This window comes from Anomaloglossus baeobatrachus, chromosome 3 (assembly GCF_048569485.1).
Source record: "Anomaloglossus baeobatrachus isolate aAnoBae1 chromosome 3, aAnoBae1.hap1, whole genome shotgun sequence".
Taxonomy (NCBI): domain Eukaryota; kingdom Metazoa; phylum Chordata; class Amphibia; order Anura; family Aromobatidae; genus Anomaloglossus; species Anomaloglossus baeobatrachus.
In genome coordinates, this window is record NC_134355.1 from 372,520,135 (window position 1) to 372,546,784 (window position 26,650).

Genomic DNA, 26,650 nt, shown 5'->3' on the forward strand with positions numbered 1-26,650 from the left:
GCAGTCAAATGGCACTCCTTCCCTTCCGAGCCCCGCCGTGTGCCCAAACAGTTGATTTCCACCACATATAAGGTATCGCCAAACTCAGGAGAAATTGCACAATAAATTTCATGGTGATTTTTTTCCTGTTACCCTTGTGGAAAAAAAAGCTACCTGGTTGAAGTAACAATTTTGTGGTAAAATTTTATTTTTTTATTTTCATGGCTCAACGTTATAAACTTCTGTGAAGCACCTGGGGGTTCAGGCTACTCACCAAACATCTAGATAAATTCCTTGAGGGGCCTATTTTCCAAAATGGAGTCACTTTTGGGGGGTTTCTGCTGTTTACGTACCTTAGGGGTCCTCCAAATGCGACATGGTGCCCGCAATCTTTTTCAGCCAAATTTCCTTTCCAAAATTCAAATATTGCTCCTTCCGTTCCAAGCCCTCCCATTTCTCCAAACAAAGGTTTCAGACCACATGTGAGGTATCACCGCGCTCATAAAAAAGTGGGTAACAAACATTGGGGTCAAATTTTTGAAATTACCTCTTGAAAAAGTAAGAAAATTGATGCTAAAGCAACATTTTTGAGAAAAAAAATGAAAATGTTCAATATGACAATGTAACGTTATCAAAATCTGTGAAGTACCTGTGGGTCCAAAATGCTCACTATACCCCTAGATAGGAGCCTTAAGGGGTCTAGTTTCCAAAATGGTATCACTTGTGAGGGGTTTCTGCTGTTTAGGTACCTTAGCGGACATCTAAATGCAACATGGTGCCCGCAATCTATTTCAACCAAATTTGCTTTCCAAAATTCAAATATTGCTCCTTCTTTTCCAAGCCCTCACATTTGTCCAAACAGAGGTTTCTGACCACATGTGGGGTATTGGTGCGTTCATAAGAAAGTGGGTAACAAGTTTTGGGGTCCATTTTGTTGTGTTATTTCTTCTAAAAGTGAATAAATTTGGGGTAGAGCAACATTTTAGGTAACATTTTATTTTTTGCTTTTTTTCATTCCACATTGCTTTAGTTCCTGTGTAGCACCTGAAGGGTTAATAAACTTCTTGGATGCGGTTTGGAGTACCTTGAGGGGTGCAGTTTTTAGAATGGTGTCACTTTAGGGTATTTTTTGTCACCTAGGTCTCTCAAAGCCACTTCAAATGTGATGTGGTCCCTAAAAAAATGGTTTTGTGGATTTTGTTGAAAAAAATGGGAAATTGCTGATGAACTTTGAACCCTTCTAACTTCCTAACCCCAAAAAATTTTGTTTCAGAAATTGCGCTGATGTAAAGTAGACAAGTGGGAAATGTTATTTATTATTATTATTTATTTATTATTTGTGTGACATAACTCTCTGGGTTAAGAGCATAAAAATGAAAAGCTTGAAAATTGCAACATTTTAAAAATTTTCATCAAATTTCCGATTTTTTTTCCAAATAAAAACAAAAAATATCGTTCTAAATTTATAACTGTCATGAAGTACAATATGTCACGAAAAAACAATGTCAGAATCACCGGGATCCGTTGAAGCGTTCCAGAGTTATAACCTCATAAAGGGACACTAGTCAGAATTGCAAAAAATGGCCTGGGCATTAAGTACAAAACTGGCTTCGTCCTTAAGGGGTTAAAATAACCTCTGCAGGCGGAGTTATCTTTACACAGCATCCGCCCCATAGCCTGCAAGAGCTAATTTACATAAAGTGATAAAAGATAATTTATCAACAACAAGGCATCTGATATGAGGCATACAGGTATGGCTTTTTATCAGCAGTCTGTCATTTGTATGTCCATATCAATAGTTTAGATAGCTCAACTGTGGTGACAGATTCCTTTTAAATACTTCCCCAATGAAAATTCAGACTTCATGTACTGGAACACCTAAGAAAATCCCATACAAAGGTGTGAAAAGAACAATACTCGTTTAAAAAGGTAAGCACATGTGACGCACCCGCAGGGTCTAGGGTAAGTACTGGTCACTGGGTCGGTGTTGGGGCTTGGGTTGTCACAGCGGCATGGCCCGGCTCCGTGATCCCGCGGTGTCAACCAAAATGATGGGGATGGGGATGATGGGGGTAGTTGTCTTTCGTGATGCCACCTGTGGTATGCGGCTATGAGGGAAGCCGCCGCTGTGGGATGTCGCTCTCTTCCGGGGTGCATGGTAACGCAGCTCGGGTGTTTCAGCTCTGCACAGGTAGCGCTAGGCCCCGGGGAGGATGATGGAGGTGGTAGTAGTGGTCCATGGCGCCGGAGTGCAGGGCGATGGCACCAGCAATAACTGGACGACACAGGGACTGCGGTCAAAGTTCTTTTACTCACTGTTCTGTCATCGCCCTTGGAGTGCTGGCTTCCGCCGTGATGGGCCCTAGTTGATCCCTGATAGTTCGGAGTAGAGATGAGCGAACTGGTCCCGGTTCGGCTCGAGGCCGGTTCGCCGAACGGGGGTCCCGTTCGAGTTCGGTTCGTCGAACGTTCGACGAACCGAACTCGAACGTATAGGCTAGAATGGGAGGCAATCACAAACACATAAAAATGCATGATAAATGTACACAAACAGTTAATAAACATTGCCATAACACTTACCGGTCCTCGCGATCCCTTCTGCACTCTGTCTCCTGCCGCTATTCCATCCGATGATCGCTGAATCCTCCCGGTGACCTGCACTGCCAGCAGAGATGCAGGACCTATCGTGACGTCAAAATAGCCATGTGACCAGTCACGTGGCTATTATCTCATTGGCTACAGACTGGTCACATGACTATGACACGTCATGTAGGACCTGCGAGTGCATCTCTCCGGTACACGGTGCACATATGTGTATCGCCGTGTACCGGCGACATGCTCTAGCACACGGTCGACTCCCCGTTCCGTTAGGGACCGGCTGACACAGCCGGTCATTAACGGAGATCACCGTTGCCATAGCAACGCAGTTAGCGGTGACGTCACCGCTAACCGCGGCTCCGAGAGCACCGTTGCTATGGTAACGCGTCTGTCAGCGATACAGCTAGCAGCCAGCAGTGATCACTCACGGAGTGAAGGCTGCACGCTGCTTCCCGATTGTAGTGATGATTGTAGTGAGGATGGAGGTTCCCCAGCCCCAAGTGATGAGCTGGTGCACCTCATCCTGCCTCACTACAATCGTCACTACTACTACACTAGTGATGATTGTAGTGAGGATGGATGTTCCCTAGCCCCAAGTGATGAGCTGGTGAATCTCATCCTTCCTCACTACAATCGTCACTACTACTACACTAGTGATGATTGTAGTGAGGATGGAGGTTCCCCAGCCCCAAGTGATGAGCTGGTGAATCTCATCCTCACTACAATCGTCACTACTACTACACTAGAAAGAAAGAAGACAGAAGAGCAGGATCGTGGAGGGCTGACAGGGGGTAATAAAGATGGAGTCTCTAATGTGTCTGTGTATTTATTTCTATTAAAGTATTTTTTCTCTGTGTGGTGTCTTTTTTTTAACCCTTTATTGGAGATTCTTAATGGCCGGGTCAAACGTGCCTGACATTAAGAATCTCTGGCTTAATACTAGCTGGTAAAACAAAGCCAGTATTAACTCATGATTACCCAACAAGCCACCCGGCTCCAGGGCTGTTGGAAGAGTTGGATACAGCGCCAGATGATGGCGCTTCTATGAGAGCGCCATTTTCTGGGACGGCTGCGGACTGAAATCCGCAGCAGAGGCGCCCACAAACCTCGGGCTAACCTGTGCTGCGGATTCCAATCCCCAGCTGCCTAGTTGTACCCGGCTGGACACAAAAATAGGGCGAAGCCCACGTCATTTGTTTTTTAATTATTTCATGAAATAAGTGAAATAATTAAAAAAAACGGGCTTCCCTATATTTTTGGTTCCCAGCCGGGTACAAATAGGCAACTGGGGGTTGGAGGCAGCCCGTGGCTGCCAGCTGTACCTGGCTAGCATACAAAAATATGGCGAAGCCCACGTCATTTTTTTGGTGGGCAAAAAAATTCTGCATACAGTCCTGGATGGAGTATGCTGAGCCTTGTAGTTCTGCAGCTGCTGTCTGCTCTTCTCCATACAGACAGACAGCAGCTGCAGAACTACAAGGCTCAGCATACTCCATCCAGGACTGTATGCAGAAGTTTTTTGCCCCCTGAAAAAATTATGTGGGCTTCGCCATATTTTTGTATGCTAGCCAGGTACAGCAGGCAGGTACGGCTGCCCCCAACCCCCAGTTGCCTATTTGTACCCGGCTGGGAACCAAAAATAAAGGGAAGCCCTTTTTTTATTATTTCATGAATTTCATGAAATAATTAGAAAACAAATGGCGTAGGCTTCGCCCCATTTTTGTGTCCAGCCAGGTACAACTAGGCAGCTGGGGATTGGAATCCGCAGCACAGGTTGGCCTGAGCTTTCTGGGCCCCACTGCTGCGAATTGCAGTCTGCAGCCGCCTCAGAAAATGGCATTTTCATAGAAGCGCCATATTCTGGCGCTGTATCCAACTCTTCCAGCACCTGCCTGCTATACCTGGCTAGCATACAAAAATATGGCGAAGCTCACGTCCTTTTTTTGTAGTTTTTTGGCAAAAAAAATAAAAAATGCTTCCCTGGATTTTCCATTGCCAGTGAAGGTAACACCAAGCAGTGGGGGTTAGCAGCCAGTAGCTGCTTGGATTACCCTTAGCTAGCAATACAAAAAATGCAGCGGGAGCCCATATTTATTTTTTTTAATTATTTATATAAATAACTAAAAATAAAATGGGCTTCCCTGTATTTTGATTGCTGGACATCACAGTGCTGTAAAAATAAATCTTTAAAAAAATGACGTAGCGCTCCGCGGTATTTTTGATTCTCAGCACAGATAAAGCAGACAGCTATGGGTTGCCACCCCCATCTGCCTGCCGTTACCTTGGTTGGCAATCAAAATACAGGGAAGCCCATTAATTTTTTCTATTTAAAAAATAGTTAAAAAAACAAAATGACGTTGGGTCCCCCCATTTTTGATAGCCAGCTAGGGTAAAGCAGACGGCTGTAGCCTGAAAACCACAGCTGGCAGCTTTACCGTGGTTGGGGATCCAATGTGGAGGTCCCCTCAGGCTCTTTTTTATAATTATTTTATAAATATTAATAATTACACAAAAAAAGTAGGGTCCCCTCCAAATTGGATCACCAGCCAAGGTAAAGCGGACAGCTGTGGTCTGGTATTCTCAGGGTGGGAAGGTCCATAGTTATTGGGCCTTCACAGCCTAAAAATAGCAGGCCGCAGGCACCCCAGACGTGGCGCATCCACTAGATGCGCCAATCCTGGCGCTTCACCCCAGCTCATCCCGTGCCCTGGTGCAGTGGCAAACGGGGTAATAAATCGGGTTGATACTAGCTGTAAAGTCACCTGAGATCAAGCCCAGCAGTTTGTGATGTCATGGCGTCTATTAGATACCCAACATCATAAACTGTCAGTACTAACAAAAACAAAAAATCGACAAAAGAAATTTATTTGAAAAAACAGTCCCCAAAACATTTCCTCTTTCACCAATTTATTGTAAGAAAAAAAATAAAGGGGTCCCACGACGACTCTGGACCATCTAGAATATGGGGGGGAGACACTCAGGGAACGTATCCCCCATTTTCTAGGAGTGCGGACCCTTCATGTGAGGAGTGTGGGTGCAATGAATCTGCACTCACTCTCCCCGGGTCCACAGCAGCAGAGTCCATGTCGTAATGGTTGCTACCAAAGCTGCAATGCCCTGCTCATGAGGTAAGGGCATGCCTAATCAGGAGAACTACTGTAGAGGAAGCTCTGCTCACTGGTATATAGGTGCTCAGAGGTAATAATAGATAAAATTAGTGAGTAACCTCGGCACTCTAAATCTCCCAGACTAAGTCAGTAAGTCCCAATGGATAGTAATGCAAAATCACTCTTTATTGGTCCGTATTAAGAACATTTTTTTTTTCATAAGCATATATGTTTTTGTCCAAAACAAGTTACAATTGACGTTTCGGCCTGAGCCTTCGTCAGATTGGACTTATCTGCATGTAATCATGAAAAATGACAATAATCAGTATCACATAAGAGTGAGAGAACAATAACATAAACTCGAACAATGTAGAGGTACAATTGGCATGCAGCAAAAAAATTGCAACACAGCAAGAAATGAAACACATGATACAAATGTCATAATACAGTACAAGGACAATATAGTAATGACAAATATGGGGTCAGAGTAGACTTAGACAGCTCTGGTACGAAAGAGATGTCAATCATAAAGTAACATGTGCAGTAGGTGTAGAGCTACAGTATGCATGGCAGAGCTAATGGGTAGACCGACCATAGAAAAAGAACGGAGAAAAAGTGGAGAAAAAGTGGAGAATAAGTGGAGAATAAGTGGAGAAAAAGTGGAGAATAAGTGGAGAAAAAGTGGAGAAAAAGTGGAGAAAAAGTGGAGAAAAAGTGGAGAAAAAGTGGAGAAAAAGTGGAGAAAAAGTGGAGAAAAAAATGGAGAAAAAGTGGAGAATAAATGGAGAAAAAGTGGAGAAAAAAGTGGAGAAAAAGTGGAGAAAAAGTGGAGAAAAAGTGGAGAAAAAGTGGAGAATAAATGGAGAAAAAGTGGAGAAAAAGTGGAGAAAAAGTGGAGAAAAAGTGGAGAAAAAGTGGAGCACCCTTTGGTGCCTTTCATGTGGCACTAAGGGGTGCCTAGCTTTGTATTTAGCCAAAAAAATGAAAAAAAAAATGACGTAGGGTTCCCCCTAGTTTTGTAGCCAGCTAGGGTAAAGCAGACGGCTGCAGCCTGCAGACCACAGCTGGCAACCTCACCTTGGCTGGTAATCCAAAACTGAGGGCACCCCACGCTGTTATTTTAAATTAAATAAATTATTTAAAAAAAAAAACACGTAGGGGTCCCCCAAAATTGGATCACCAGCCAAGGTAAAGCAGACAGCTGGGGCCTGATATTCTCAGACTAGGGAGGTCCATGGTTATTGGACTCTCCCAAGCCTAAAAATAGCAGGCCGCAGCCGCCCCAGAAGTGGCGCATCCATTAGATGCGCCAATCCTGGTGCTTCGCCCCAGCTCATCCCGCGTCCTGGTGCGGTGGCAAACGGGGTAATATATGGGGTTAATACCAGATGTGTAATGTCACCTGGCATCAAGCCCTGGGGTTGGTGAGGTCAGGCGTCTATCAGATACCCGACATCACCAACCCAGTCAGTAATAAAAAAAAATAGACGACAAACACATTTTTATTTGAAAAAACACTCCCCAAAACATTCCCTCTTTAACCAATTTATTAGAAAGAAAAACAAATCCAGGTCTGCTGTAATCCAAGGGGTTGCCATGACGATCCACACTGTCCCAGTCAATGAAGAGCAGGATGTTCCCCATTGGCTGGGAGAGCAGTGCAGTGACCTGAGCTAACATCAATGGGTCAGCCCAGGTCACTGCAGGGCATGACAAGTGCTGCTGTCAGCGAGGTACATTACCTGCGCTGATCTCCAGCACACTGACAGCCCCTGTCACTGAGGTCAATGACCGGCGCCTTCACATCAAGTATCGCGAGAGGTCCGTGACGTCACCGCCAGTGTCAGTCTCGGGTCGGAAGCGAGAGGTGATGTGACAAGCGGCGGCCATGGAGGACAGTGACAGCGCTGAGGTCGGGATGGCGGGACTTCATCACCGCAGGTAAGCCGAGCGGGGGGGGGGGGTGCGTGTGTGAGTGTGTGTGTGTGTGTATATGTATGTATACATGCCGCGGGCAGGAGGGGGCGGAGTGAGCTGAGCGGGAAGTGTGGGCTTCCTGCACGTAACTAAGATAAACATCGGGTTGCTAACCAAAGCGCTTTGCTTGGATACCCGATGTTTATCTTGGTTACCAGCTTGTGGCAGGCTGCCAGCGATGGCTCCTGCACACTGTAGCTGTAAAAAGCCCTGCTTTTTGCTGCTAGAACCGTTCTCGAACGTATCTAGAACTATTTGCAAAAAGCTCGAGTTCTAGTTCGATCTCGAACAGCCCCAAAAATCACTCGAGCTTAGAACTGGAGAACCTCGAACCGCGAACCGCGCTCAACTCTAGTTCGGAGGCCACCACCGGTGTTGTGGACTGTGAGACCTTCTTTTCTGTGCATTAGTGTTGATGAATCCCTGTGACTTGTAGTCCTACAGTGACTCTGACCTTGGGTTGAGTTCTCGTCTCGTATAGCAGGCAGCGCAAGTCTGTAATTGGCTGGATCCTGGTCACCGCTCTTGGCTCTATCTGCTGCTGTGCCTCAGGCTCTGTGGTGGGCGAAGGGACATGAAATCCCCTTGCCCAGCGGATTCTGATGGCAAAACGTGAAGTATTCACCACCACAGGGCTCCGCACCCTGACTGCGCTGTCCTTGGGGCAACTATTAAGCTCACCCCTCAGCTACCATGTTGCTCCTGTGTCTCAAAGGCTCCGCCAGTGTCTCCTACTCTTCTCCTCTCTCCCTGAGGGGGCTCTGAAGCACTCCCCTCAGCTGGTCCTGAGGGAGCTCTGAAGCACTCCCCTCAGTGACCGTGAGTCTTCCGTGTCCCAGACTATTCTGACCTGAATGTCTGTATGTTGCCTTACTTCCCCAGTCTGCCCCACCTCCCAGGCCGTTGTCCTAGCAACTGGAGAGTCTCAGTGGCAAAGCACCTAAACTGTGTGTGTTGTGTGAATGTGATAAACACCAGTGATTTTGTGGCGCCACTGAGTGTTAGGTGCCACAGGGTACTACATCCAACCCCGGATTCCTGGAAGACAAGTGTTGGTAACACCACAACACACACAAATCCACACACTTTTCCTCAGACTGGGTAACAGGCTAGAGATGGACTTGACGGGTGGTCACCTATTGGCTGGAACACATCCAATCCACTAGTCAGAAACCTGGGAGGAGGAGGTGCTAGTCAGTGGAGTGAACGGACGACTGACATCTTGTCAGAGTGAGATAGTAAAAAGTCATATACCGCCCCCGTGTCAGCGGCCGAGCCACTCGGATCCGGAACCGCGGTGGCTCGCGGAGGTCTCCGGACCCGGGGAGGGGTCGTGTGGACACTCAAATTTAAAAGGGGGGATATGTACAGGGGATTTAGAAGTTCGTGACGCCACCCACGGTGCGTTGGAAGATGGAGTACCACCGCTGCTGTTGGGAGCGCCCAGTGGCGGTGGTATGGTAGCAAGGTGTTTAACCCCTCTGTGTGTAGGGGGTTTGCCCCGGGGGCCTGGTGATGGTAGTGAAGGGGTGCCATTGAGGAGGAAAGAGTTTTCTGCGTACTCTCTCAGTCCAAGAATACTTACACCGACAACTTGTAAACCAGAATTCTGAGCACCGCTGCAGCAGGGAGGGAGCACGCTTGGATCCGTGCCCTTTGGTGTTGCTTGTTAGCCTGTGACCTTTTCCGTGGCACTTTCTTCACTATTTGGACCCTGTAATGTGGAACTAGTCGGGTCCCGCTCACCCGTATGGCTAATGGAGTGAGCTTGCTCTCAGGGTTCACGCTTGGGATTTTCTGGACTATATTTGGGAAAGTCCTATCCCCTCGTTGCGCTAGTACCCTGATTTTGGAGCGGGTGAAGGATGAATCTTGAAGACTTCACCCTCGTCAGGTAAATTGCCGGGACGCATGAGGCTACTGCCCGACCTAGGGTCCACGTACCCCGTTGTGCCCTGGCCCCTGCCCGGAGATGGCTCAAGGCCGCCGTCTGCCCTCCTCTGCAGATCCGTGCCCCTAGACCCGATCCCCTGCCACAGGGGTTCCAGCTCCTACCAGGCAAAGACCAACGTCTGCCACCTAGTATCTACAGAAGCCCTGCTCCTGACCTCCTCTCTTCAGCTCCTCACACTTTTCTCTCTTCTCTACAACTCTCCACTCTCCCCTACCAACTCCCCAAGTGGGTGGCCCTATTCCCTTCAGGCCCCCCAATGGTGTGTCTGGTGGGTGTGGTGCAGAGTGTTCCTTGGGTTTTGACTGGCTCTGCTCTTAGCAACACCGAAGGACAGGGACCCGTAACCAAGCAGGATATGGATACCGTGCAGAAGGGCAAATTGCACAATACCCTGTGATGACCTGATAGTCCAGGGCATCACAGTCACACAGACAGTCAGTCGGAAGTTGATGTGCTGAAAGAAAGTGTGAAGTGACTACTTTAGTAAAAAGGATGGAAACAAGAAGTCCATATACATCAAAATTGCATCTGGAAGGGTCCTACTAGGAGGAACACTCACAGCATGCAGAGCTGCTCAAAATAGCAAGACAAAAACAGGAAGGAACGAGTAATAATGCTTCAGTTGTGTTTTATTATAGTAAAGATTGAACAAGAAACAAAATAAGGATAAAGTTGAAGAATTGTGGCACAGAATGAGGGAAAGATGTAAAAAGGCACTTTAATAACCTGTCATGCATCTAAAACGCACACTCAATGTAGATATAAACATGGGAACAACACTTCATGAAGTCTCTTGTATTAACCAGTATCACATATAGGTTATCATTGATAATCAAAAAAGTTACACCATGAAACACCAGAATGTGTTAAAAAGTTAGATGGGAAAAAAGTCTCAAAGGGGTAAAACCATTTCTGAGGGTATCAACAATAAGCAATTGCCATGTAGATCAAATTGTTACACCAAAACTGCTAGAATATGGTGACTTAGTGCTTAATTGGAACAGGGAAACCACAGATAACCCAGGTATCTTCAAATATTGTACCCCAGCAGCTGAGCTAAAGTAACTTAATACTTGAATAGAACAGGGAAAGCCAAGGGTAGCCCAGGTATCTTGAATTATTATATCAAAGCAGGTGAACTAATATGACTTTATATTCAAGTAAAACAGGGGATACCAAGGGTAAAAAAAAATATACCTTTAGATGGTTAAATCTAGTTAAGTAACTAAGTACTTACATGGCAAAAAATGGTGATGGTAACACAGCAAAAGTGCAAAAAGAGCTCTTACATACCAATAAGACAATGTAAAATACCCAGAGGAAAGGATATGCAGACAGGTCATATAAAGGTGAGGAAGGTGTTAAACCCCAGACTCCAACGTACGTTTCACAGAGATGTGAACTCTTGCTGCTTCCTCAGGCTATATATTTTTTTTACCCTTGGTATCCCCTGTTTTACTTGAATGTAAAACCATATTAGTTTACCTGCTTTGATATAATAATTCAAGATACCTGGGCTACCCTTGGCTTTCCCTGTTCTATTCAAGTATTAAGTTACTATAGCTCAGCTGCTGGGGTACAATATTTGAAGATACCTGGGTTACCTGTGGTTTCCCTGTTCCATTTAAGCACTAAGTCACCTTATTCTAGCAGTTTTGGTGTAACAATTTGATCTACTTGACAATTGCTTATTTTTGATACCCTCAGAAATAGTTTTACCCCTTTGAGGCTTTTTTCCATCTAACTTTTTAACACATTCTGGTGTTTCGTGGTGTAACAATTTTTGATTATCAATGATAACCTATATGTGATACTGGTTAATACAAGAGACTTCATGAAGTGTTGTTCCCATGTTTATATCTACATTGAGTGTGGGTTTTATATGCATGACAGGTTATTAAAGTGCCTTTTTACAACTCTCCCTCATTCTGTGCCAGAATTCTTGTAATTTTTCCTTATTTTGTAGCTTGTTCAATCTTTACTATAATAAAACACAACTGAAGCATTATTACTCGTTCCTTCCTGTTTTTGTCTTAGTAAAAAGGAGTACGGTTGCCAGGGAGAGTGGTGAAGTACTCACTGGACCGTGCACGACGGGGTACAGAGCTCTAGTTCAGGAAGACGCTTTAGGCTCACTTGATAACAATCTGCCCGGTGAGGGGACCATCAAGGACCTTACCGACGTTAGTGTCCGGGGCACAGCAGCAGAGAGGGAACCTGGGAACAAGGACAGAAGTCCGACCCAAGAGAGGTTCAAGCTGCTAGCCGTAAGGGCCAAGGCGGAGACAACAGGAGGGGGACCCAAAAAACGCTCCAAGCCTGGAACAAGGGGAATACCGGATTGGTAAAGACCAGCACAAACCGGGTAGCTGCAACTCCAAAGCAGTGCGTAAAGCACAAGTTAAACCACAGCCCATGTTGTCTGAATTCTTCTTACATGTCTGCACCCATATACTACAACTACCATCATCCTCCCCTGGGGCCTAGCTCTACTTGCGGAGAGCCATCACACCTAAGCTGCTCAATACCACCAGCCCCAGCAGTGAGAGACTTTGCAGTGGCGGCTTCCCCATATAGCCGCATACCGCAAGTGGCGTCACGACAAACTCTTTATTTTATTTTTTTCCTTGTACAATTTCCCTTTTAAGCGACCCCCAGGGTCACGGAACTGGGCAATGGCCACCCAGTGAACTATCCCAGTAATATACTGCCCGGAACCGAGCACCCCAAAGCCCTGGGGTGCGTCAAGTAACCTCCTCCTTACCTGGGATGAGTACTGCACCTTAAGTGAGATGCAATACCCTGTGGCGACTGAAGCATCAGGGGCGCCACACATTGATTGACAATTTAATGAAAACCTTTTATTGATCAATGATCAAGTGCCTGGTTTAATTAACAATTCTAAGCATATCTTACACTTAATTTCCAATCTTGCTTGGTAGTATTTTAATACATAGATGACATGGCTGGTTTGTATTCTTCTTCCCCCACATTCTGGGCATACGATCTCTTCAGTAGGTTTTGGACTACCATTGTCATTTTGCTTCCATATTGAATTTATTTTGGTGTTTGTTAAATATGTACTAACTTTTGATGACATTTTTTATGACCTAGATTGTGGCAGCACCGATGCATGCAAGTTTTCCATTATGCCTAGCCATTATCTATATTGCATAAATAGTCATGACAGGGCAAAATGTATCAGTAATTGGAAAGCAATCCTGCATTTAGTAAAAAATAACATCAGCTGGTTCAACTGATGGCCTATAAAAAGGTGGATGATTGCCAATATGTCACACAAGAAACATCTCATGATATCACGCTTCAAACGTGGCAAGCACGTTCAGACCAAAAGGAGTCTGACGCACAATGAAAAAAAAACACCAAAACCACACCACAAACATTGGATGATGACACCAGGAACACACTAACAATGTTGGACCCTGACGCTAGTGAGAGGGTTGCTGGGACATCTTCTATCCTCACTTGAAGCTATCCCTACTCTCCAAGTCAGTCCCTATCCAGTCTCCGCAACTGTCACCAAACAGCACCCTGACACCCTGGGAAACCCTATAGATGCCCTGACTAGTGAGAGGCAGGTAATGTTCACTAAACCCACCGCTGCACTAAGAGAACAGTGTAGGAAGATAAACTTGGGAAAAACTGCAACACAAAAGGATAAAGATCGGCTTCTGGAGCACCCAAACTCAGCTCCTTCCACCATGGGGGCGAGTATGCAAATATATTTGTATCTTCAGCAAGGATTGCAGGGTAACACCTCTATTTAAGTCTGAAGGGCGTGACTAAAAAGCTATTGCAGCTGAAGCACTCAGCTGGGGACTGCTAGAAAAGCTGCTAACAGCAAGACTGACATTAACTGTTTCAGTGCAAAAAGAAACAAAACCACATTTACGGTAAATGTAGATATCCAGATGGAGATGAGAGGCTCCAGTCTGAAAGCTGTCACTAGTCTCCAAAAACAGAGAGACGACTGTGACAGTAACCCCCCTTTAATGATAGGCCTCTGGACTCTCAAGACTGGCAATATTGTCCACCTCAAATGTAAACAGGTCCCTCCAGTTACCAGTAAGAGGCAACGCACATTTCCGAAGTAAGGACCTGTGGACTACATTATGGGTGTTAAGTGCTGGGGGTAGCTCCAGCTGTACAGCCATAGGATGAAGAGTGTTAGTTACCCCCCAAATGATTGTATTCCAGATAAGATTAATGTCTTTATGTCTGAGAATGAAATGGGGATAATCATTCTGCATTTTGGGATGCATTTAAGGCATATCTGAGAGGGTGCTCTAATCCTTCTATATCGTACATTAAGAGAGGCAGCTAGAGAGGAGACAGAGTTAGCTGACAGGTGTGTGTCCCAGGAGAGGGAGTTTATTGATGACTCATCGGAAACTAATAGTTCCTCCTGGCTACAGGCAGGTAGGCAGTATCTATTATTTCTGCAGGACAAAAGAAAAAGGAACATCTTCTTTACTAATCAGAGATATTTTGAGCAAGGGAATCAGTTGAGTAGCCTCTTGGCTTTCCTGGTACATCAAAATAACAGCTCTCCCGCTATTCTCAAAATCTGCACCCCGCAGGGTGATATCGTCACTTTTAATGATGAGATTGTGAAGACTTTTGCTGGATTTTACGAGGAACTCTATGAATCCCGTTTGCGTTATGATAGAACGGATATACAATTTTATTTATGTTCACTTGCTTTTCCTAAATTGTCCCTGGAGCAGTCAGCAATGCTGGATTCTGACATTAGTTTAGAGGAATTGGAGAAGGTGTTATCAGACATGAATAGGGGGAGGGCGTCGGGTCCGGATGTGCAACCCCTTGAAGTATTTTCTCAATATGGGGCAGAAGTTCTTCCCACTCTTCTAAAAGTTTTTAACGCCTCGGTCAGGGCTAGGAACCTGCCCGACTCTTTCTATGGCGCGTCTATAGTCTTAGTATTAAAACCGGATAAAGACCCATTGGACTGTGGCTCATATCGCCCCATCTCTTTGTTAAACACAGACTATAAATTATTGACCAAAGTTCTAGCTAATAGATTGAATAAAGTGATAAGCTCTATTAGTCATAATGACCAGGTGGGCTTTATACCGGGTAGAAGTACTTCGGACAATTTGAGGAGGGCACAAGTGGCCATGGAGATGGGAGAAGAGGACTGGACTTTGGTTTCATTAGATGCAGTCAAGGCCTTCGATTCTATAGAATGGCCTTATCTCTATGAAGTTTTACGGGAATTTGGCTTTGGTAATAACTTCATCCGGTGGATAGAATTGTATAGATGCCCTAAGGCCAATATCCAATTGAATGGTGATCTATCAGACAGCTTCCAACTGAGTAGGGGCACGCGACATTGGTGCTCCTTGTCCCCCTTTCTGTTTGTCCTGGAAATAGAGCCTTTGGCGCTGCTTATTAGAATAAAAAATAGGGGCTACCCGCAAACGTTCGACAGGGTATGGGGTGGGTGACTGAGCTCTCCACTGACCGGGGATGTATACTGGTGTTTAAATTTCTACTAGGAAATATGACGGGCTCTTGATTTTCTTACTCGTGTTTTCGCTATTGAATTCCCATAGTCAACCATTGAAAGTGTTTCTGAGTACAAACTGGGTTTTGTCTGTTTGTTTGTTTCAAAATTAAAGAAAACTCGAAGTACTATTTACAACAGATATAGACAATCGGTCTACATTCTATGAAAGTATTAAGATATATGTGATTTAAAATTTGGTTTACCTATTGTCAATGTAACATGCTGTTGGTCCTGTAAATATGTTTAATGAATTCAAGAATTTTTGTTGTATGTACATCCTTCAATAAAACGAGTTTAAAAAAAGAATATTGCTGTATTTTGCCTTACTGGTTTCTCTAATCTATACAACTGTCACACTAGTTTAACCACTTCAGTGAACTTCGTAAAAAAAAATAGCAAAAACTATATCTCTTAATCATATAGCTGATAAAAAAGTGGAATAAAATGCGATCAAAAAGCCAAATATAAATAAAAATGGTACAGCTGAAAACGTTTTCTTGTTCTGCAAAAGCCTCCATACAGCTGTCAGTGAAAAAATTAAAAAAGCTATAGCTCTCAGAATACAGCAATGCAAAAACTGTTTTTTTTTCTATAATATAGTTTTTATGGTGTAAAAGCGGCAAAACAAATAAAACTATATAAATGTGGTACCACTGTAATCGTAGTGTTAAACGGGATGTTTTATCCCCCTTTTAACCACTTAGATGCCACAATTGCGATTGACAGCATAATTTTTAGGGACCCTGTCATGTGGGAAAATGCTATTAATCTGCAGATGTGGGGTTAATCTGCAGGTTAATATAATTCTGAACCTGCCCAGCGCCTGCACATTAACCCCTGCTGCCGGGGAAAAAAATTACTTTAATCCTCTGGACAGTGTTCTCGTTTCATTCATCAGTATGGTACTGGCGTGGGTTCAGTCACAGCTCAGTGTATGGAAAGCAGTGACTGTAACCACGCCCCCCGCACTGACTGACTGACAGCTTCCTTTAATGCAGAGTGGCTGTCAATCAGTGTGGAGGGCATGGATACAGCAGCCGTTCTCCATACACAGACTGAAACCACGCCGGCTCTGCCCGTGACTGACACTGGAACGTTGCCGGAGGATTAAAGTTCATTACCTCCCAGTAGCAGAGTTTAATAAGCAGGCGCCGGGCATGTTCAGAATGTTATTAACCTGCAGACTAACCCCATATCTGTAAGTTAATAGCATTTTTCCATATGACAGGTTCTCTTAGGCTACTTTCACACATCCGTCTTTTCGCCAGTTTGCCGGATTCGGCGCACTCCAGTACAGTGCATACAGTACAATAGCAGAGCGACAAGCTCTGGTCACATGCTGGCATGTGACCGGAGCATGTGACCCAGAAGTTGCCGCCCTGCCATTATACTGTATCACACTGTACTGGAGTCCACCGAATCCAGCGAAAAGCCGGATGTGTGAAACTAGCCTAAAGGCTCAGTCACACACAACGACTTACCAGAGATCCCGAAAACGATGCGACCTGATAGGGATCGCAGGTAAGTCGCTGGGGGGTCGCAGGTGAGATGTCACACAGTCAGATCTTACCAGCGATGCAGGAACAATGCAGGTCGCAGTAGCGACCTGTATAACGATCTCAGCAGTCACTATGACCCTGTCACACAGTGTCAAACACAGCGATGTGTCCTGCCCAGCAGGGCATCGCCTTTGAAGAAAATGGCCTGGACCATTCTGCAACAACTAGCGATCTCACAGCAGGGGCCAGATGGCTGGTAGGTTTCACACATAACAAGATCGCTAACGGGATCGCTACTGCCTCACAGAAATCGTGACTCAGCTGCGATCTCGCTAGCGATCTCGTTATGTGTGATGGTACCTTTACTCTATTCCAAAACTAGTCAGGGCTGATGCTGCAGGGTGCCGGTTGTTATCTACAGCAGACACCAGAAAGATTTTCATCTACTTGAGGGCACTGTTTACTTATTTCTCATTGCTGTTTTAAAACAGCACTTAGGAATAAGGCCTCTTAATGACTGCCATTTTAGTATCAGCAGTAATTAAGGGGTTAAATAACCCAAATCATTGAATACATTAATGTATCAGCAGTTGTTTAACACTGAAAAATAAGGTAATGTGAACTCACCTTCATAGTGACCTTACAACTTAACATAAGGGAGCTGTTATAATGCAATTCCCTAATATTAAAGATGACCCCAATGAAAGCATCAGAAAATGAATTACCTACAATTTAACATGAAAACCTAAATTCGTTTTTTAAGGTGACTATATTTTGTTAACTTTTTTGGTAATGTTTTACTTTGTTCGTTTCTTTTTTTTTTCATATATTGATCTGTATTTTAAAAAAAAATAGAAATCTTGCAATTTTTGTACTGATACATATTGAGCTTTAACAAATGTCATTGTGAAAGGTGCTAAAGTAAAGGCCACGTCTCACTAAGCGACATCGCTGCTGAGTCACGTTTTTTGTGACGCAACAGCGATCTTGCTAGCGACGTCGCTGTGTGTGACATCCAGCAATGACCTGGCCCCTTCTGTGAGGTCGCCGGTCGTTGCTGAATGTCTTGGACCATTTTCTACAAAGGCGATGTCCTGCTGGGCAGGACGCATGGCTATGTTTGACACTGTGTGACAGGATCCCAATGACAGCAGAGATCGTTATACAGGTCGCTACTGCGACCTGTATTGTTACTGAGTCGTTGGTAAGGTCTGACTGTGTGATATCTCAACAATGACCTCCCAGTGACTTACCAGCGGTCCCTATCAGGTCAAATCGTTGTCGGGATCGCTGGTACGTCATTTAGTGTGACGGTACCCTAAGTAGAGCTGTGGCCTCCCCTATTGTGAATGGTGAATCCTGTGCTATCAGCTGTGCATAGAGGTGTTACCTGTGATTGTAATCCTGTCTGAGATGATAAGACATCTGAAAAGTCTTCCTGAAGCTTTAGGAAAAAATAGCCCAAGTGGTCAGCGTGAAAAAGACTTCTATTTTGATTTTTAATACAGCTTGGAATAGGAAAAACATTGTAGATATTTTTAAAAAATATATCTAAAACAAAAACCTAATTTAAACAATAGGTCATTTTCAGATGATTCATTGCCTTTAATAGCGGTACAGCTCCTTGTACCTTTAGTTGCCATAAATGCTCTGGCACAATGTAAATACATAGAAATGCAATGCCTGGAATGGACATAGAATACCCTCTCAGGGGGTTAGTTCAAAGCTTTAAAAAAGTTAAATTTTATTAGAAATGTATAAATAACATCTTCAAAATTTCAGTAAATACATAAAATAAATAAGTACAAATATTTATGTTCAAGGCAGAAAGTGCTTGGATTGGAACAGATACTTAAAGAGGATTTTTTGACTTTTAGAAAAGTAGATCCCAAACTTTGTCATGTAAAATAATAAAATCATATAGTACTCACCCTCCCCAGTTAAGTGCCGGCTCTACGCCACTACTCTGGTCTCAGTTGTTTGAGGCAGCACAAGACAGTGAACTGAGGGATTAGCTTAGCTACAGCGTTAATGTACGATGGAGACATAATGTCACTTCCACAACCAATGCTTCGAGACCAAAGGCACTGGACCTAGGAGGATGAGCTCTATCTGATTTTTAGATTTTACATGCATGACAAGATTTGGGGTTCACTTTCTAAAAGTGGGAAAACCTTTTAAGTCCTCACTCACACGTCCATTTGCAAATATGTGTTGTATCTGAGGTTTTTTTCACAGATACAATATATACCCATTATAATCTATGGTGTCATTGAAATATTCGTGTTTTTTCACGGACCGTGTGTTGATGCACAACACATTTTTTTCCAGCAACACTGATGAAAGGTAAAACTATTCTATGGGTTCATGAAAAACACGTACAGCACACAGTGTGCCTTCTATGTGCTGTCCGTGTTTAACATTGCAAAGGATAGGAGAAGCTTGGTAATTTATTTCTTTATCCATCTGTGAAAAAACACTGATGACAACTGATGGTAAAAACAGACACACGGACCATATAATGATAGTAAAAATGGACACACTGATGGTAAAAATGGACACATTGATGGTAAAAATGGACACACTGATGGTAAAAATGGACACACTGATGGTAAAAATGGACACACTGATGGTAAAAATGGACACACTGATGGTAAAAATGGACACACTGATGGTAAAAATGGACTCACTGATGGTAAAACTGGACACACTGATGGTAAACATGGACACACTGATGGTAAAACTGGACACACTGATGGTAAAACTGGACACACTGATGGTAAAAATGGACTCACTGATGGTAAAAATGGACTCACTGATGGTAAAACTGGACACACTGATGGTAAAAATGGACACACTGATGGTAAAAATGGACACACTGATGGTAAAAATGGACACATTGATGGTAAAAATGGACACACTGATGGTAAAAATGGACACACTGATGGTAAAAATGGACACACTGATGGTAAAAATGGACACACTGATGGTAAAAATGGACACACTGATGGTAAAAATGGACTCACTGATGGTAAAAATGGACTCACTGATGGTAAACATGGACACACTGATGGTAAAACTGGACACACTGATGGTAAAACTGGACACACTGATGGTAAAAATGGACTCACTGATGGTAAAAATGGACACATTGATGGTAAAAATGGACACACTGATGGTAAAAATGGACACACTGATGGTAAAAATGGACTCACTGATGGTAAAACTGGACACACTGATGGTAAAAATGGACACAGTGATGGTAAAAATGGACACACTGATGGTAAAACTGGACACACTGATGGTAAAAATGGACACAGTGATGGTAAAAATGGACACAGTGATGGTAAAAATGGACACACTGATGGTAAAACTGGACACACTGATGGTAAAACTGGACACACTGATGGTAAAAATGGACTCACTGATGGTAAAAATGGACTCACTGATGGTAAAAATGGACTCACTGATGGTAAAAATGGACACACTGATGGTAAAAATGGACACACTGATGGTAAAACTGGACACACTGATGGTAAAAATGGACACAGTGATGGTAAAAATGGACACAGTGATGGTAAAAATGGACACACTGATGGTAAAACTGGACACACTGATGGTAAAAATGGACTCACTGATGGTAAAAATGGACTCACTGATGGTAAAAATGGACTCACTGATGGTAAAAATGGACTCACTGATGATGGTAAAAATGGACTCACTGATGCAAAACACTGATGACATCGGCATCATTTTTCACATACGTATTTAAACACAGATGTGTGAATGAGGTCTAAATGTAACAAAAAGGAGATAGTCTCTTTGCATAGATCTAGATGCATAAATGAACTCAGGGGTTAATCACTAAACCAAAGAGCATCTTTCACTAGACGGCTCTTCAGTTTTGGATATTTACATGATGCACTACTGCAGAGAACCTTGTGAGGTGTTTGCCCTCATAAAATGATCCAGTAATTGAAGTGGCCAAAATATTCAATTTTTAGTAGATGGATATGTTCCAACAACTTTCTCTACTTGGTGGCATCTTTTAGAGCCCTATAAAAAATAAGATGTTTATCTGGTGACAAATGTCATTTTATGGACAACTTTAGACAATGTCACAAAGAAGCACGTTAAAATCAGTATTAGAGCAATAGTGTTTTGCTTAGCGTCTCTCACGTGACTTAGAAAGAATAGTTTTTAGTGAGTACTACCATGCTCGGGTGCTCAATACTCGTAATGAGCAGTTAATGCTCGGGTGTGCTTGACTTGTGTACCATGTATAATGGAAGTCAAATGGGAACTCAAGCATTTTTCTGGAAGAATGCTCGAGTTCCCCATTGACGTTTACTATAGTCTGTACACAAGTCACAAGCGTCCGAGTGTCCAACTGCTCATTATGAGTACTGAGCACCCAAGCATGGTAGGGCTTACTCATCACTAATAGGCCAGGGCCACACGGGGATCTACTGCGATCCTCGCATGACATTCGGCTCATGCTTGCAGCACAGCAGGAGCCGAGTGTCATTGCTACTGAGGTCCGATCATGCAATGGGACCACAGCTGCGAGGGGCGGGACAGCTCTGAGGAGGGGCGGGCCGGCTCTGAGGCTGGACGAGCCGGCTCTGCGGAAAGGTGGGCAAGCACTGCGGAGGGGAGGTAGGGATTTATCTCACTCTCTCCTCCGTAACCAGCTATTGCCATTCTTGCCCTGCGCTTGTGGTACACGGATGTACTGTGAGTGCAGTGCGATTTTTCTCTCGGCCCATAGACTTGAATGGGTGCGAGAGAAACCTGGATCACGTTACAGTGGCAGCATGCTGCGATTGTTTTCTCGGGCCGATTAGGGCTGAGAAAATAATCGCTCATGGGTGCTGACACATAGGCTAATATTGGTCCGAGTGGAATGCGATGTTTTATCGTATCCCACTCGCTCCGATTTTAACCTCTTTAATGTCTTAGGCCATAAAGAAATATCAGATTAAAATGACATATACAAGAAACAGTAGGTGAATTTATACCACTCATTTCCCAAACTACAATCCACTCATCATAGATCAATGGGATATATGCATACAGACAGCAAAATCTATTGAAGTATTGTCAGTGATACATTGCCTTTATGCTATAAAGAGGTGTAAAAGATAGTATCTGTACGACAGTCCATTTTATGTTGTATATAGGAAGAGTTATGGAAATGGAAATGTTGCAATAGATGGGTGATCCATCTAAAATAGAAATATGCAGACTTTCAAAACTAAGCAGTCCTCCATAACATATTGCTCTGATCATTACATAACTATGTACAATGTGACCATGATTAGGAGAGTAAATCAGCTTTATGTATATGTATCGCGAGATACAATATATACAGTGGATGGATTAATTCTCATAAGTCTCTTCATCCTCAGAAGCACTGCTGTCGGATTCCTGATAGAAAGCAATGGTTGCCTGAACTGGAAAGTTCCTGAGCAATTCTTCAGCCTCCTGATACAAGAAATCGTAACACTTTGACTTTGGCCAGAAGAGCCTGAAGAAAAATAAACATCTGATTATAGAAAATTGTATTTCTATTTCTATACATATAACATACTGATGGAGACAGCATTTGCCTGCCAGATGTTGCCATTTTAATAGTTTTATTGTTGCCATCCTGTCCATGGCACAGAGTACGTGGTAAGGAAAATTACATGGTATTAACCCCTTCACCTTCAGGCAATATTCAGTTTTTCGTTTTTTCCTCCCCTTATTTCAAAAGCCATAACCTTTTTATTGTTTGTCAATATAGCTGTATGAGGGCTTGTTTTTGCAGAACGAGTTGTACTTTTGAGTGACACCACTCACTCTGCCTCAGTGTACTGAAAAATGACAAAACAATTCCAATGGTGCTGAAATTGCAAAAAAAGTGCAATTATTTTATTTTATTTTTTTATTTACCACATTCACTATTTTGAAAAACTGACCTGACATTATGATTCCCCAAGTCAGCACAAGTTTGCAGCTACCAAACATGTATAATTTTACTTTTATCTAAGTGATGAAAAAAAATTCAGACGTTTGTAAAAAAAAAATAATAATTTAGCTTTTGTCGCCATTTTCTGAGACCCATAGGATTCTCATTTTTCGCGATCTGGGGCTCAGTGAGGGCTTATTTTTTACATCTTGAGCTGACGTTTTTAATTATACCATTTTTGGATAGATATGAGGTTTTGATCGCCTGTCTCCCCCTTCACTGCTCCTGTATATGTCTGCAACCACAGAATAAAAAGTTCCGTGTAACTGACAGAGTGAGCTGCCGCCTTGTTCTTCTATATGCTGGATCATTATTGTTTGGACACACGTAAGTATTTTGGAACGGAACGTGTGTCCGTTCCATACTTACGTGCGTCCGTGATTTTCTCACGCTGACATGTCCACGTATTCTCCGGCAGCACGGGTGTCACATGGCCTGCACCCGTACCACAAGGATGTAGTGTGGATGCGGTTCCATGTGACACGCGCCAGAGAACACGTGTCATTAATTTAAAAATAAAAAAAACACATACCTCCACCAGCCCCGCAGATTCTTCCACTGCAAAATGTTCCTGCCGGCCGCCGCTCGTTATGAGCATGTAAAGGAGTTGGGCGTGCTGTCACGGGCGCTGATCTCCGCCCCTCCGCTCGGATGGAAGCAGCGTCAGCGGGGAGTGGGCGGGGCTGGAGCCGAAGATCAGAACCCTGGACAGCAGCACGGACCACGTGAGTATGCAAATTACCGGTTCTCCGTGTGCTATCGTGGATAGCACACGGAGAACACACGTGGACCGCACGTACCCGAGACACGTACTTACCACACACAACACGCAGGGAAAATACGTGTCTCGCGGCACATGCGTGTTTTTAACGGATGTGTGTTGGAGGCCTTTCTGATAGTGTTATACTGCTGGTGTAAAAGAAATAAATAAATTTAAAAAATGCTGTGCGGTCCCCCTATATATTGATACCAGCACAGATAAAGCATACAGTTAAAGGCTGCTGCAGCCCAAGAGGAACCACATGTAACTGCTTTTTAAAATATTTAAAAATTAAAATAATTTTATAATTAAAATATTTTTTAAAAAAACGGTGTGTGGTACCCTTCAGTATTGATACCCAGCCAAGATAAAGCCCGACAGCTGGGAGCTGGTATGCCCAGGATGGTGAGACCATGGTTATTGGACCCCCAGCATACAAAGTAGCAGCCTGCAGCCGCCCAGGATTGTCACATCTATTAGAATTTAACCCGGCTCTTCCCGATTGCTACTGCAGCAGGGCAATCAGGGTAATAAGGGTTTACAGGTAGCTCACAGTTGCAAGCAAGGCCTAGATCAGTAATGGGAGGCATCTATGAGACCCCCCATTACTAATCTGTAAGTGAAAATAAATAAACACAAACACCAAAAATATCCATTATTTGAAATAAAATACAAAAAAAACACCCACTTTCACCCCTTTATTAACCCCAAAAAGACCCACCGACGTAACCCACATGAGATGCCACAATGATTCCAGCTCTGCTACATCTGTTGTAGCTTCAGGCAAAGAATGAGCTTTAGCGATCAGCGGTGACGTCACTCAGGTTAGTTGGGTCACAGCTGGAAGTTCCCACGGTCCTCCACCTGTGACTGCAGGTAACCTGACTTCAAAAGGAACTAATGGGACCTTCTGAGGTGAGGTCACTGAGTTCCTTGAGGCCCCCTGAAGTCACGTTAACTGCGGTCACAGGTGAAGGGCCGTAGAACCTCAGCTGTGACTGCAACTAACCTGAGTGACGTCACTGCTGATCGCTGAGGCTCAGACTCTGCCTGAAGTTACAGCATGCGGACATGTTCTATAGCCTCATGCTGTTTGTTCAGATGCAGCAGAGCTGGAATCCTTCAGGGACCTCATAGTATAGATTACGTCAGACCTGGGTGTTTTTGGGGTTAATAAGGGGTGAAAGTGAGTGGGTTTCTTTGTATTTTATTTCAAATAAAAGATTTTTTCTGTGTTTGTGTTTATTTCTTTTTACTTAGAGATTAGTAATGGGGGGGTCTCGTAGATGCCTCCCATTTTTAATCTAAGGCTTAGTGACAGCTGTGAGCTGTTATTAACCCCTTATTACCCCGACTGTCACGACACCAGGGCAATCAGGCAGATCCGGGTACAGTTCTGGGATTGTCACATCAAATGGATGTGGCAATCCTGGGCACCTGCAGGCTGCTATTTTTAGTCTGAGGGACCAATAATCATGGGTCACCCCGGCCTGAGAATACCAGCCCAGAGCTGTTGGGCCTTATATTGTCTGCTTATGAAAATTGGGGGGCATCACACGCCATTTTTTTAAATTATTTATTTAAATATTTTTTTTTAAAAAAGTCACATGTGGTTCCTCTTATTTTGATACACAGCCAAGATAAGCGCATGGCTGAGGGCTGCAGCCTGCAGCTGTGGCTTTATCTGTGCTGGTATCAATACAGGGCAGACCCTACGACAATTTTTTTAAATTTATTTATTTATCACCAGAATAAGGACACAGACAGTGTTTGTGATTCCAACCAATCACAGATGCTATCTCAGAGGGTGGGGCGCGGTGCAACAACAGCCAATCAGAGACGCTGGTGAAAGGGAAAAGCAGTGAATATGGATGCGGTACCCAGATGTAGCGCTGGATCTGTGGGGAGACTCGGTAAGTATGTACTGCTTTAACCCTTTTTATTTTCTTTCTACAGCCTGCCTTCACCATTTTACAACACATCACTTTTGCCTCCTATTGAATTTAATGAGTTTGGCTAAAATCGACGATTGGATCGGCTAAGATAACCGATCCAATCGGCGATCTCAGGCGGGATTGGCGATCCTGAACCGATACGATCGCTCATCTCTAGTGGTAAAGTGACCATTCAGATATATGGGATACAAGGGCACACTGTCACAGTTCGGCAGTCTGTATTCACGAAGAGTGACTGCACACTTTTCTTCTTAGGATATATTCTATATTGGGTACAATATATAGCAAAAACACTGCAAAAATGCCACATGAGATAGGCAGAAGGAGAGAGAGATTGTCAAGTGGGGCTCATATCAGCAATTTTCTGCCTTTATAATAAGACCCTCAGCAATAAAATACATCTATTGATCACTAATGTACTTACTTGACAGGGTGCTGAAAGGCTGGTAGTTTAACTTTGTCACTAATGGTGTCCTGAATGAAACATAATGGCTGTATAACAGATATAAAACACAATAAATTAGACCATATTACAAAAGAAAGAAGGTCATGAACAATCATGACAGCATATACTGTAACAAGATTTAGTAGGGCTTCATCTATTATTATTATTTATTATTATTATAGCGCCATCAATTCCATGGCGCTTTACAGGTGAAAGGGGTGTACATAATAGGGACAAGTACAATAATAAAAAACAAAACAAGACACAAACAGGTACAGGAGGAGAGAGGCCCCTGCCTGCGAGGGCTCACAGTCTACAGGGGATAGAGATCTATATACACCATACACAAATGTACAACTACAGATATACATACACTGATCACATAGACAATTGCCAATTATCAGGGTTGTCTAGAGAGACCTATCTGAAGGGTGTATACTATGTATGTAAAGCGCTGTGGAATTAATAGCGCTATATAAGTGAATAAATATCATTATTATTATTATTACTATGTACCTCTACTCGCAGCAAGAGCTGCAAATAACTCCGCCACTCGTGGGTATGATTTAGGTTTTCCAGGTTTTTCCCTGATTCATATTTTGCGACTTTTCAAAGTCGCAAAATTTAGCGCAAATATATAGGAAACGGCAAAAGAGAATGTAGCTAAAGGCACAAATTGTTTGATTGTTTTCTTGATAATCAAAAAGTCACTAATTCAGGTAAAAAAAATAAAAACTGGTAGAAATTCAATGATGAACACAGAAGAAAAACTGATGAACTGAGTGCGGCATTTTCATGAATTTCGCACAAAA

At 43.5% G+C, this 26,650-nt stretch overlaps 1 protein-coding gene across 1 annotated transcript in view; it reads right to left on the bottom strand.

Moving 5' to 3' along the window:
- Positions 1–21,743: 21,743 nt before the first annotated feature.
- The window catches only part of RIPPLY2 (ripply transcriptional repressor 2), a 5,813-nt gene continuing 906 nt past the window's right edge, over positions 21,744–26,650 (bottom strand). The window contains exons 3-4 of the mRNA XM_075341498.1: positions 25,818–25,885; positions 21,744–22,195 (exon numbers count right to left, since the gene is read on the bottom strand). Of these exons, the coding sequence (XP_075197613.1) occupies positions 22,048–22,195; positions 25,818–25,885 (216 nt within the window). The 3' untranslated portion in view covers positions 21,744–22,047. The remainder of the gene's footprint in view (positions 22,196–25,817; positions 25,886–26,650) is intronic.